Source organism: Geotrypetes seraphini, chromosome 9, assembly GCF_902459505.1.
Source record: "Geotrypetes seraphini chromosome 9, aGeoSer1.1, whole genome shotgun sequence".
Classification (NCBI taxonomy): Eukaryota; Metazoa; Chordata; class Amphibia; order Gymnophiona; family Dermophiidae; genus Geotrypetes; species Geotrypetes seraphini.
The window spans coordinates 181,435,940-181,450,162 of record NC_047092.1 but is presented as its reverse complement, the minus strand read 5'-3'; the positions used below and the strand labels follow the sequence as shown (position 1 = coordinate 181,450,162).

The following is a 14,223-nucleotide window of genomic DNA, read 5'->3' as shown; positions in this document are numbered from 1 at the left end:
CTGTCACAGCGAATACGGAGGGAGAAGTGTAATTGCAATGTGTAGTTTGGTTGTAGGATATTAACAGAACCGCAAATACAGAAAAACCGCAAATAACTTTTTCATATGTTATTCGCTGTTTTCTATTAAAAACCATCATGAATATGGTGAACTGCGAATAACACGGTGGGAGACCCGGCCTGTTCCTGAAGGAGAGGCAAAACACGGTGAAGAAAGTGCCGGGAATCAGCGATTTCTCTATGCAAGCTGACATAATGGGGGAAGGGGGGGGGGGAGCCAGCAAGCTAAAAACTGTGAATAATCGAAACTGTGAATGCTGAAACCGTGAATATGGAGGGAGAAGTATACCCCTAAATTAAAACACTTCTCCCTAAATCCAAGAGCTGTGAAATAAGCTATGACCATTCTTAGTAAAAATTCTCAGGGCAATAATTTTATCTGTATCAGGGTCGGGCTTCATTTGCACTGTCTGAAAGGTAAGTGCAAAACTCATCTCCAATTAAGGCCAATTCTAGGCTAAAAATGTTATTGCTTTTAAGTCTCATTTGTCTTCTGACAGCTATTTTTATCCATTAAGGGTATATAGTTTAATCTTTCTCTATAATAAGGGGCAAAATGTCTTATTTCAACAATCATACCAATCCCATACACTTTAGACTAACCTAAACTAAAGCTTAACTTTATAAACCGGGTCATCAACCTAAGGAAGCTCAACTCGGTTTACAACAGTTAAGAACTGAAAAAAATAAGAGCAGAGGTTTCAAAAGAGATTAATTTTCAAAATGTTTAGCAAATAAAAAAGTTGTTAGAAATTTACGATATTCTGGCGCTAGACTTCCTTTCTAATTCCTAATATACAAGAAATGTGAATTTGTTCTCTATTTTCGCAGTACAGGTCTCGTGGGGCAACACTGTTAAATTCATCTTCCCCCCTCCCCACCACCTGTGGATCCCATTCCTTATCGGTAGATATAGTTGAGGGAAGCCTGTAGGGCTCCAGGAGGCAGTGAATATGGATAGCTGCCCCTGCTGGTGACACTTTGGAGGTGCACCAGGGAGGGATGGGGGTTCAGAGACTCCAACTGGTACAAAATACCGCTGCGAAATTAATTTTGGGAAAAAGTAAACTTGACCATGTGTCTCCTTTGCTTTTAAACCTTCGCTGGCTTCCGGTCTATCTCAGGATTCACTTTATTATTAATAATAATAATAATAACAGTTTATATACCGCAGGACCGTAAAGTTCTATGCGGTTTACAATGATTAGAAATGCTACAAATTGAGTAGAACTGACAAGTAAAACTAGTGAATAGCGGCTCTAGAGATCAATTAAAGTGGGAAAGATTGTACAAATCAGCTGCCTAAGTACTCCTGGAACAGATCTGTTTTTAGGTGTCTCCTGAATTCTCCATAAATGTGCATGTATTACTTTTAAAATTCTATGTGGTATCTTCATCCCTCTTGTCCCTTTATTATGGAATGCTTATGGATTCTCCTATGCAAGAGGCACCCAACACTTCAAACTCTCCCTCCCTTCAGTGAAAGGAATCGAAGGAGTCAAGAATTTCAGTCAATCCCTGGTTTTCAAATTTTCTCAACTATAAAACGAGCTTCCTCTTATTTTAAGGGGTCCTGGTCCTTTTCAACTTTTTTGTTAATCTTTAAAAACTATTTTATTTGCCAAACACATCGGAATACAGTCATATTAATATTTTCTGATTGTCACCTTTTAAAGTAATTTTTTAGTTACTGTTAACCAAATCGAGCTCCTTTTTGGCTGAAGACCCGGAATTGCCAGTTCGTGAGCTAGAGGAGAAGGAAAGAAGTGACTGAAGTACTACTGCTGGGTGGGCCTGAGCAAAAAAAACAAAACAAAAAAATGGGCGGGCCTGTGCCCACTCAGACCCACTCCTAGCTACACCACTGGTTTACATCATGCACTGTATATTACTGACCATTTTTCAGATGTATCTATCCTTTACAGCCAGATGTGGCTCTGGCTCAGGAATTTTTAATTGTTTAAGATTGCGTGAATTATATACGTACATGGGTGACAGTTCTGTTCCCTACCTTGCTGGTTTTAGGTCCTGGTTTGATGATCAGACTTCCTTCTGAAACCTCCTCCTGATTGGTTGTCAGACCACCAGAAACATCTATTTCCTGCAGACAATCAAAATATGTACAAATTAAAAAGGAGCCGGGCAAAGTGTATTAGTAAAATAAAAGTCAAAAGGTCAATATTCAGCTGTACAGCGGACACACAGATTAGTCAGTGCTTCAATGCGAGTTCTGAAAATGCCAGAATAATCTTAGCCTTACATTTTTATTCTTCTTTTTCTACATTCCGACTTAAATTCTTAAAATTGCTTAATTTAGAGAGTAACTGAATTTTGCATATACGTAAATGGAGGTGACAGGCGTGCAAATTTCTCTAATGCTTCTTCATTAGGGATATCCTGAAAACCTGACTGGCCTGAGGACCCATTTGAGTAGCCCTACATTAAGGGCTCCCAGTGGCGTAGTTAGTGGGGGGATGGGGGTTGGACGGTCCCGGGCGCTATCTTGGTAGATTATATTTTCTTTCTCAAGGGACCCTCGGCCACAAGAGGGCACCCGCTCAAACTCAGGGGCGGAAAATTTCATGGCGACACCAGAAAGTATTTCTTCACAGAGAGAGTGGTTGATCATTGGAACAAGCTTCCAGTGCAGGTGATCGAGGCAGACAGCGTGCCAGACTTTAAGAATAAATGGGATACCCATGTGGGATCCCTACGAGGGTCAAGATAAGGAAATTGGGTCATTAGGGCATAGACAGGGGGTGGGTAAGCAGAGTGGACAGACTTGATGGGCTGTAGCCCTTTTCTGCCGTCATCTTCTATGTTTCATCTTCTTCTATGTTTCTATGCTATCTTGGTTGGGGTGCCAGCACCTCTCCGCCCACCCCCCATACCAAGCTCATGCCCTCCTCCCCTGTACCTCTTTAAATCATCGCCAGTGCAAGCAACTTCTCTGGCTTGCTGCTCGCGCCGGCCTGGATTCCCTCTGAAATCACTTCCGGGTCGTGGGGCCAGGAAGTGACATCAAAGGGAAAGCCAACGTCGGTGCGAGCAGCAGACAGAAGAAACTGCTCACACTGGTGAAGATTTAAAGAGGTACGGGGCGAAGGGAGGGCAGCGAGTGTGGTGTGGGAGGTGAGGAAGGAGCGAGGGGTGGGGAAAGAGTGGGGGCAGATAGGAGAGCGACACCACCCCGGCCACTTCCTACCCTCGCTGCGCCACTGAGGGCTCCCATGCTAAACCTGCATGCGTGGCAATTTACATGCACTACTTAATTAGTGCAGGGCATGTTTACTTTCTACCTCCCCATGCCAAAAAATAAACCCTATTTATGCCGATTCCAAAATTGCCATGGGATGCCTCAGTGTGCCCCTCTCTAGTGCCATTTTAACCTGCGGTACACAGTCTAGGTGGAATCTATCACTGTTTTGGAATAGGTCCCTGGGCTGAAGAGCTTACCTCTGCTTTTAGAGCTCATGAAGGTGAGTAGCTTGCTCAGGGGTCGCACAGATTTTGCACATTCGAGGGTTGAATTTATCATTACACAATCCTAGGCTTTAAACACACTTCTATACTACTAGAACATAAACTTGCATTTCTATTATTATGACAGTAAGAAAGACAAGAATTTCGTAGGGAAAAATAATAGGTACCCAGTTAGTGGCTTCAAACATTTTCAGGTCCAGTGGATCTCCTTGGACTTTCCCATCAAGGATAATCAGCGAGTGACAGCTGGCCATCGCTCCTAGAAGAGGTCCCCAGGGCAGGGTGTTGCCAGAAGAGAACTTGTGAACTTTCAGGAAACTGAGAACAGAAGAGGTCCCCCGACTTAAATGGCAACTTTCACAAATTATTGGACATAATAACATATGAAACATAATAGAATCTTTAGCTTATTTGTATAATTTTAACCACTTTCAACATATTCTGAGAAAAAAAAATCCATTATCCTGATACAGTTTCCATGTTCAAGTTAGGCCTTCAAGATCTAGCCTGAAGAAGTTTTGCAAGTTAAGAGGAAAAATAAATCCCCAAATGTCCCCCATTTGTAGAGTTCAGCAGTTTATGAGGCCTTCATGAAGAGTCAGAAGTACTTTCAAGCAAAGAAAGACACGGGGACTCAATTTCACCGTCCCCAGGAGTTTTGTCCCTGCCCCATTTCTGTAAGCTCTGCCTTAACCACACAAGCCTCAAACACTTAGGATTTTAAAGTGGGTGGGGTTTTAAAAAGCCGTCCGGATCCCCAGACATGTCTAGGGATACCCGGACGACTGGTAACCCTACCAACAGGTCTGCAGTGAAAGTCAAACAACCAAACCCAAAGAGAAGACTGCAGAACAGATGTACTTGATCAAGGCACTTTATTGGGTCAATCAGAACGCTGTTTACAAATGGGCCACCTTTGTTCTAGAGAAACCGGGACCCAACACGGTCCTTGTTTCGATTAAAACATCTTCCCCAGGGGTCCAAAGGTTTCCTTTGGCGGGAACGAAGTGGAGCACAGCAGCGGGCAAGAGAATCCCGGTGCCTGTGAGATTTCTCGTGTAAAGTTGGCCAGACCTGGTGTCAGACGATGGTGTATCGGATGTCGGGGAGTCTGTGGAGGGAGAGCCCGCAAATGTTGTCCTGCAATCTTCGGCCATTAGCCTCCACCCACGATTGGGATCCAGTGATCACCTTCGGCCTAACAGCCTTCTATTCTGGGACTTTGAAGTTTTTATTCTTTTTAATTTAATTTTTTTTTATTTTTTAATTTTGTATTATTTAAATTGTACCCTTCCCTCACCATTCTTGGAATTTTGTTATATCTTTACTATTTCAATAATTGTTACTCAGGTACTTTAGTTAGATTGTGAGTCTTCGAGAAAGTTAAGGAAGTTCTAAGGCCGAGATTCTGTATAGGACGCCAAGGATGGGCATCCTATACAGAATCGGGCCTACACCCACCCAAACTAAACCCGATTCTGTAACCGACGTCCATGTTACAGATGCCAATTACAGAACCGGGTTACTTTATATGCGGCTGCTATACATTGTAAGCGTCTCCTGCTCTACTAGGGAGACGCGTAGGGCCGCCTAGGTTCGCCTAAGGCCACCGCCTAGCCTTAGGCGGGCTTGCTTAGGCTTGCTTAGGCTCCCAGAGACGCCTTCAATATAGGCGGCCTGCCTGGGGAACATTTTTTTTTTTAAGAAAACGGGCTTCCCGATTGGCTTATTAGACAGCTGTAGGACGCCTACAGCTGCCTACAATCGGGACGCAGTTTACAGAATCCGGGCCTGAGTGCCTAATTTTGTTTTATTGTAACCCATTCTGGGCTCCTGGGGAGGACGAGCTATGAAAAATGAATGAATAAATAAATAAATAAATAAATAAATAAAGATGAAACATCTATAATAGCAAAACGCTGGCCAACGTAGATGTGTCAAAGTCACATAAGCTCTCTCTCTCTCTTTTTTTTTTTGCTTATAAATTACTCTAATTATCTGCATTGCACAAAGCCTTTTTGCATGATTAGTATTTCTTAGCCACTGAAAATATGTAAGTGAAGGGGTTTTTATTTTTTTATTTTTTAGTTCATTAATTTTATTGAATATTATAAGTAATATACAGAAAGCAGTTCAAATACATAAAAATTGAATAAGAACTAGTGATGTAGAAACAAAAGAAACCATAATTGCTGTTATTTGCATATAGTAGATTAGTAAGAAGAATTCAGAGTATTTGAAACTGCTAAGAAAAGAAATAGAAAGGATAGAAAAGCAGAGAAGATGAATTGAAATAAAAAAGAAAAAAGAGAGAGAAAGAAAGAGAGAGAGAAAGAAAGAGAGAGAGGCAGAAGTGTCTACAAGGCAGAATGAACATATGAATCTAAGAATGACCAAGGTGATTTATTTCGCACCAAATTTGTAGATAAACGAGATATCGTGTTCTTTTCATATGCATATGATTTGAATTTGTGGTACATGCTTAAGGAGTTCCACCAAAAGGTGTAGTCTAGTAGTGTGGGTGACTTCCAATTTTTCAAAATGTGCATAAGAGCTGTCACAATCATGGTGTCAATAAGTTTAGGAGGACAGTTTGATAGTGCAAAACAAGGATGTTGAGAACGAAGGATTATAATGTCCATGGAAATAGCTTCTGAACATTTGGTAATAGATTTTATGGTGTCCCAGATACGAGTCCAAAAGGAATGAACCATAGTGCAGTGAAGAAGCATGTGATCAAGGTTTTTATTTTGTTTTAATGCCAGCGATCACCCTTTGTACTGCCTACCGTTACGTTGGAAGACGGTGGGGTTCTGAGGCTTCGTTGGTGGCTCTTTTTGATATTGTGGTGTATACCAGCTTGTTTGATTCTAAATAATATTGTTTTTTTTTTTTTTTTATTTATTCAATTTCTATACCGTTCTCCCCGGAGAGCTCAGAACTGTTTACATGAATTTATTCAGGTACTCAAGCATTTTCCCCTGTCTGTCCCGGTGGGCTCACAATCTATCTAATGTACCTGGGGGAATGGGGGGATTAAGTGACTTGCCCGGGGTCACAAGGAGCAGCGTGGATTTGAACCCACAACCTCAGGGGGCAGAGGCCGGAGCTTTAACCACTACGCCACACTCTCCCCACATTTATTCTACTTGGTTTGGGTTTGTTTAATAAAGTTAGTGGCATTTTATGGGTCTTCAGATGGTCATTTCCAAGTGGAAATAAACCAACAATTTTTTTTTTTTTTTGCTATTAAACTCATAGTCACCCCCTTTTACTAAACCGTGATAGTGATTATTAGCGCAGGGAGCTGCGCTGAATGCTCCGTGCTACTCCCGACGCTTTTAGAGTTCCTATGAGAGTCAGGAGCAGCGTGGCTCCCTGCACCAATCACCACTATCGCAGTTTGAAAAGCGCTCCTAGAGATCACTTCCAAACGGACCATGTTATCCTTTCTATGGATGCTATCAAATAGGTTTACTTTCTTTTCAATACATTTCTGTAAATTTTATTCAACGATATGGGCGTTTTATGGCTGTTTTTCCTTCTCGCATGCAGCCAACAGGGAACATCAGTGAGATGGTCCACGGAGCACTACAGAACATGAATTTATCTATTGCCAGACACACCTGTCTCCTTCAGAAGGGATGACACCCCACAGATCAAGCCCATCTTCAGTTAAGGTACCAGTCTAGGAGAAAAAAGGAATGACTTATCACATAATGGTATATAGATTATAATAATAATAATAATAATAATAATAATAATAAATGTATTCTTTTATACCGCCATCACCATAAGAAACTGAACAATCAGTGAAATACATTCATACCATAAAAATAAAATCATTATAAAAAGTTAAAAATGAATTACAATCTTAAAAATACCCAACTAAGTAATAAATTTGTCAAACAAAGAAGACTTAACTCATTTTCGAAAAGAACAGTAAGATATGGCTTGATGAATACATTCACCAAGCCAGGATTGTAATTTACCTACCTGAAACGCTAACGGTCTTATCAAAAAAGGTCTTATATCTGACACCATTTGGCTTAGGATAGGCAAATAAGTGAGAACTTGTATTTCTTGATGGTCTATATAACTCAAAATGAGGAGACAAGTGAATCGGAGACTCTCCTGATATCAACTTAAAGCAAATGCAAGAAAATTTAAACAGAACTCTTGCTTCCAACGCTAACCAGTGCAATAAACGATAATATGGGGAAAAACAAAGCGCAGGTTAGAATTTAACTTTCTTCTTCTGGTGTGAATTACTTGCCAACATATTAGAAATACTGTATTTAAAAGTTCTTCCCTATATTCAGCTGTGGAGGTCATAGAAATGTAGAAAAATGACGGCAGATAAGGGCCATAGCCCATCAAGTCTGCCCATTCCACAGACCCACCCCCCTAAATCTACTCTCCTGGAGATCCCGCTCCTAATGACCCATCCTTAACTCCACCCTCTTAGGGATATCACGTGGGCATCCCATTTACCCTTAAAATCTGGCACGCTGTTGGCCTCGATTACCTGTATCGGAAGCTTGTTCCAATGATCAACCACTCTTTCGGTGAAGAAATACTTTCTGGTGTCACCATGAAATTTCCCGCCCCTGAGTTTAAGTGGATGCCCTCTTGTGGCTGAGGGTCCCTGGAGAAGGAAAATATCTTCTTCCACTTCGATACGCCCGGTGATGTATTTAAATGTCTCAATCATGTCTCCCCTCTCCCTACGTTCCTCGAGAGAGTAGAGCCGCAATTTGTTCAGCCTCTCTTCGTATGAGAGATCCTTGAGCCCCGAGACCATCCTGGTGGCCATCCGCTGAACCGACTCTGCTCTTAGCTCATCTTTACGGTAATGTGGCCTCCAGAATTGCACACAGTATTCCAGATGTGGTCTCACCATGGTTCTGTATAACGGCATGATGACCTCAGGCTTCTGGCTGACGAAACTTCTGCGGATACAACCTAACATTTCTCTTGCCTTAGATGAAGCCTTCTCCAATATTTAATTTAAATATCAGCTTCTGCGGGGGGTTTTTTATACCAGGATATTCAACTGTGCTGAATACCAGGTTATAATTTGGCCACCAGCAGTGATATTCTTCAGATTGGTACCTTGTAGAGAATGACAAGGTGACAAAATTTATCATCGTTCCCGTCCCTCGGATAACTGTGGGAAACCATCCCGTGTCATTCTTTAGTGTTCATCTCAACCTCAGACATTCTACACCAGCATTCTTCAATGCCAGGTTGTACTGTGGCACGCTAAACATACTGGCTGCAGCTCGAGACATCTGGAAGTGTGCAAGTGTTAATCTGATGATGTCACACGCATGTGTGATGTCATCATATTGACATACGCACATGCACGACGGCCTTCCAGACGGACCCTGAGCCACCAGTGGGTGGTGCCTGCATGGAAGAAGGAGGGGCGCTGGTGTCGGCTGACTGCCTACAAGATGTGCCTCTAGCCTGGCACACCTGAAATCTCGGGTGGCACACAGTTTGTGACACACTGCCCTAAGAGTTCCCACTTGCCTGCCCCACACTTTCTTGAATTCAGACACAGTCTCTGTCTCCTCCACTTCTACCAGGAGACTGTTCCACGCATCTACCACCCTTTCTGTCAAAAAGTATTTCCTCGGATAACCCTCTCATTCTGGAGCTTCCTTTTAAATGAAAGAGACTCATGTCATGTGCATTTATGCCACATAGGTATTTAAACATCTCTATCATATCTCCCCTCTCCCGCCTTTCCTCCATAGTATACAGATTGAGATCTTAGGGAGAGGATGAGAATAGCGGATGCTGCGGATGGGCCAATTGGATGAGCCTTTTGGCCTTTATCTGCTGTTGTGTTTCTATGTTTCTGTAACCCTGTTTGTCCTGAACCAAAAAAATGTAATCAAAATCAGTAAATTATTGGAGACAATTAGAACATGCTGACATACAGTTCTGTCTAGTCAAGTGGATTAATACAACTACTTTATTCTTCTTAAGGAGGAAAACAACAAAGTGTCTGCAAAAATTCCAGATACCAAATCTTATTTTTATCCCCTGTAGACAATGCACAGTCCTGCCAGTTGGCATAAAGCAAACATTCCATTGCTTGTTTGTAAAACTGTTATAATTTGGACATTCCTCGATGTCCTCCACTGCACTGAAATTTATTGTTTTTTATGTAGAAAGTATATACTTTATCAAAGCAGAGTAGGTTCAGCCTTCCACACACGTTGATCCTCTGAGGGCTGATGCATTGGATGTGTTTCCTCTTTAGCCTTATGTTGGCGTACATGACTGCTAACGCCAAAGCAGCTGGTAGGGTTGGAGACACGGCAATGGTGCAGAGAATTAAGGCTTTTATTATGATCTCTCGTACGCTTTCCTACAAATTAAAGGACAAAGAATGGAAAGCGTGAAAAATCTATTCCCGTCACATTTCTTTCAAAGCTGTGCCATCTTGTGCGGGGAATGTTTAATTCAACCCACAAGCTCTCCGTTTCCTCGTTCGGTAATCCAAGTCAAAAGTTGAACTTTGGTAACCAAAGTTAAAACCAGCTTGGATCTTGCGTTATCCATCCCCACCAAATAAGAACATAAGAATTGCTGCTGCCGGGACAGACTAGTGGTCCATCTGACCAGCAGTCTGCTCATGCGGCATCCCTAGGTCAAAGACCAGTGCCCTAACTGAGACTAGCCTTACCTGCGTACGTCCTTGTTCAGCAGGAACTTGTCCAACTTTGTCTTGAATCCCTGGAGGGTGTTTTCCCCTATAACAGACTCCGGAAGAGCGTTCCAGCTTTCTACCACTCTCTGGGTGAAGAAGAACTTCCTTACATTTGTATGGAATCTTTTCCCTTTTAACTTTAGAGAGTGCCCTCTCGTTCTCTCTACCTTGGAGAGGGTGAACAACCTGTCTTTATCTACTAAGTCTAGACCCTTCATTATCTTGATGTTTCTATCATGTCCCCTCTCAGTCTCCTCTTTTCAAGGTAGAAGAGGCACAGTTTCTCTAATCTCTTGCTGTACGCCAATATTTTAAGAAGGAGATTAAAGAAGAAATGTTAACATTTTTAGTCAAAAAATGTGATTATCGTTTGTATGTAGTGGAAAAACGTCTTGACATCTGAAATTATTCTTGGTTTACTTGAGTCTGGCTTTGACCCTCTTCAAAGTTCCCTTTCATCTTTTCGTGGTCATGGCTAAAGGCTCCTATTCCTTTCTTAAACGTCTTACCTTCAAAAGTGTTAATCACCACCCACTCTTAGATGGTTCTCCCTCCATTTTCATGGCTCTCCTTTGGTTGTCTTCTTATCTCACCTACTGTACTTTTCAGTGTAGCATCTGGTGGCATCTTTTCCAGCAAACTCACTTTCAATTGGTGTCTTTTGGCACTCACTCTATGGCCCTCTTCTCTCTCTGCATTTGTACTCTTGGAGATCTGCTTCTGCTTTCAATTCCAAACTCCAACCCACCTGCTAAGCACCAATATCTGTCTTATCATCCCCCTGTAATTCTTTCACCTGAGCACTGTCTACAGATGCACCTTTTTATGCAGTTTGTCTGTCCTAACTAGATCGTAAGTTCTTTCGAGCAGGGACTGGCTCTTTCGTGTTTTTGCTGTACAGTGCTGTGTACATTACATTACATTGAACTGCAAGGTAAAGGCGGAATAGAAGTCACTAATGTAATGTAATGTAATTAGTGATTTCTATTTCGCCATTACCTTGAGGTTCAAGGCGGATTACATAAGAAGTTATCTGGACATTTCCAGAGGTATTACAGAGTGGAGCGGGTTGCTACAGGGGATTGAGATGTTTCTTGTGGTGTTAGTTTGTCTTTAAAGATTTCTTGAATAGCCGGGTTTTTATTTATTTTCTGAAAGTTTTGTAGTCTGGGGTCGCGATTAGTAGATTGGAGAGTTGGTGGTCTAGTTTTGCTGCTTGTGTGGCTAGAAGGCCATCGTACATTTTTTTCCGTTTGATGTCTCTGATTGGAATGGTGTCTGGGTTCTCCTGTGTCTGGTTGTGGTAGTTTGGATTAGGCGGTTGTTCAAGTAGGCTGGGCTGTCTCCATTAATGGTTTTAAATAGTAGACAGTAGAATCTGAATAGCATTCTTGCTTGTATTGGGAGCCAGTGTGAATCGAGGTAAGCCGCTGTAATGTGGTCGAGTTTCCTCAGTGAATAGATAAGTCTCAGAGCTGTGTAGTTGTTTTATCATGGTTGCAGGGCAGGGGAGAGAGAGGATGTTGCAGTAATCTAGAGCACTGGTTCCCAGCCCTGTCCAGGGGGACCACCGGCCAGTCGAGTTTTCAAGATATCCCTAATGAATATGCATGAGAGAGATTTGCATACCTGTCATTTCCATTATATACAAATCTCTCTCATGCATATTCATTAGGGATACCCGAATGGCTGGTGATCCCCCAGGACAGGGTTGGGAACTACTGGTCTAGAAGACCCAGGACTAGAGACTGGGCCAAGAGCTAGAATTGTTTCCTGTCGAGGAATTTTCGAAGTTGCCTTAGGTTTCTCCGGGCTGCAAATGATGGTACAGCCTCTGTCTATCAGCATTCCCAGAAGTTTTAGGCTGAAGGCCCTGGCAGTACTGATCTGAATTTGATTGGATGAGCAGCATCTGCCTGTTGCCTGCTCAACCAATCAAATTCAGAGCAGTTCCCTCAAGGCCTTTTGGGGGAGGGACATATCTCCTAAAGGCCCTGACCACATGCCACTGAATCTTCCCCTATCCATTTACAACTCAGTATATAAAAAAAGAGAATCACGTTTATTTTATACAAAGATTACTTACCCCTTGTATTTTAAATATTATCACTGCATAGATCAGTCCAAACACAGCTAGTGCTAGAAGGCAGACGATGAACCTGATGATATCGTTGTAAAGTTGAAAGTTCACAGGTTTGGGGTAGAGGATGGACCTCACCATCTCACCCTTTGCAGTATTGAAACCTACATTGGAAAGAACAGAGCCAATAATTTCATAGCTTATAACACTTGCAGTGCTACCCAAATAATCCAATACTGTCACAATATGTTGCATTTAGCACTGGCCTGATCTATAGTAACAGATATACTGTATGATTCCTGCAGAGAGATCAGATTCTTGCCAAAAGGCCGAATTAGGTAACTTAACCCTCACTTCTAAAGTTTATTCCTTAATAAATGCAAATTTTAAAAAGAGCATAATATTCACTGGCAAAGACTGAAATGAGTTCTTAGCACTTTGTCTTAGATATTAAGGGGCTTACTTTCGAAACACAAAAATATCCCAAAAAGTCACAAAGTGGCATTTTTCCCCCAAAAAAACATCTCAATCTCAAGGGGGGGGGGTTGGGGGTTTGTTTTGGGCAGGTGTATGATTTGGATATTTTTCTGCAATAATGAAACATTGTAAAAACATTCAGGGCAAAAAAAAAAGGGACATTTTAGGCCAGACCTGTTTCAATAATGACTAAGCTCCAAAAAGATGCCCAAACTGACCAGACGGAGAGATTAAGGCATGACCCCTCCCAACCCCCTGAGAGGTAAAGGTTACAACAACAATTTATTATTTCTATAGCGCTACCAGGTGCGCACAGAGCTGTACATTGTACATGCAAGAGACAGTCCCTGCTCAGAAGAGCTTACGATCTAATTAGGACAGATTCACAGAGGGGACTAAAAGGTGGTAGGGGACTATAAGGGAATGTTGGTTGGGTCAGTGTTTAAACGCAGCTTCAAATAAGTGGGCTTTTAGTCTGGCTTTGAATACCGCCAGAGACGGAGCCTGACGTAGCAAAGAAGGGATGGAGACAGGAGATGGCAGTAGAGGAGAAGGGTACAGGGACGAGGGACTTATCTGATGAGTGGAGTTCCTGGAGGGGAGTGTACGGAGCAACAAGAGAGAGGAGGGATACCGAGTTGCTGCAGAGCGAGTACACTTGCGGAAATGGGCCGAGAGCCAGTGAAGCAACTGCACAGTACATACCAGGCTCCTTGACCAAAGCGGATATGGATAGAAAGTCTATAACAATCCTACTACTTCCAACCTCCAAGGAGATCTCAGAAGTTCATGGTTTTATTCCCTAACTGTCCTGGCAAGCTCCCACTTTATCTAATGTACCTGGGGCAAAGAGGATTACGTGACTTGCCCAGAGTCACAAGTTGCAGTGTGGGATTTGAACCCACAACCTCAGGGTGCCAAGGCTGTAGCTCTAACCACTGCACCACACCCTTTCTGTGGAAAGTTGACCTTCAGTACATGGGTAGGAAATGTTTGATGCTTAAGGGCCATACGCTAGGCCAAGCTTTTTATGTCGCAGTATATTCAATGATCCACTGATTTTCCTTAATTGTTCCAAGATAAACCTACCAGTTCGTAGCACAACAGCTTTCACTGGACCGTGGCTGGATGGTTTTATCTGGATCACTTCAGTCCCACAGAACAGGATGTGCTTCTTATAATCTTCTCCAGTTTGTATCTTCCATGGAACAGCATCGTCCACCCGAGGCAAAGGGATCTTAAAAACTGGAATACTTTCACCTGGGAGAGGCCAACATTTCATAAATCATACCAACCTGGCTACAATTTAATTTCCGTAGGCTGGAAACCTGACAAATGATGAGGCAAAGGGGTCAATAGAGGATTTGGTTCCAGCCAAAGATGGACAGATCCATTTT

At 42.4% G+C, this 14,223-nt stretch overlaps 1 protein-coding gene across 3 annotated transcripts in view; it reads right to left on the bottom strand.

The window, feature by feature from the left end:
* Positions 1-14,223, bottom strand: part of LOC117366652 (probable cation-transporting ATPase 13A4) — a 112,020-nt gene that overhangs the window by 40,744 nt on the left and 57,053 nt on the right. For all 3 annotated transcript variants that reach the window (XM_033958281.1, XM_033958282.1, XM_033958283.1), the window contains 6 exons: positions 13,916-14,086; positions 12,356-12,513; positions 9,739-9,927; positions 7,169-7,230; positions 3,710-3,860; positions 2,071-2,160 (listed from right to left, as the gene is read on the bottom strand). In XM_033958281.1, the coding sequence (XP_033814172.1) occupies positions 2,071-2,160; positions 3,710-3,860; positions 7,169-7,230; positions 9,739-9,927; positions 12,356-12,513; positions 13,916-14,086 (821 nt within the window). The remainder of the gene's footprint in view (positions 1-2,070; positions 2,161-3,709; positions 3,861-7,168; positions 7,231-9,738; positions 9,928-12,355; positions 12,514-13,915; positions 14,087-14,223) is intronic.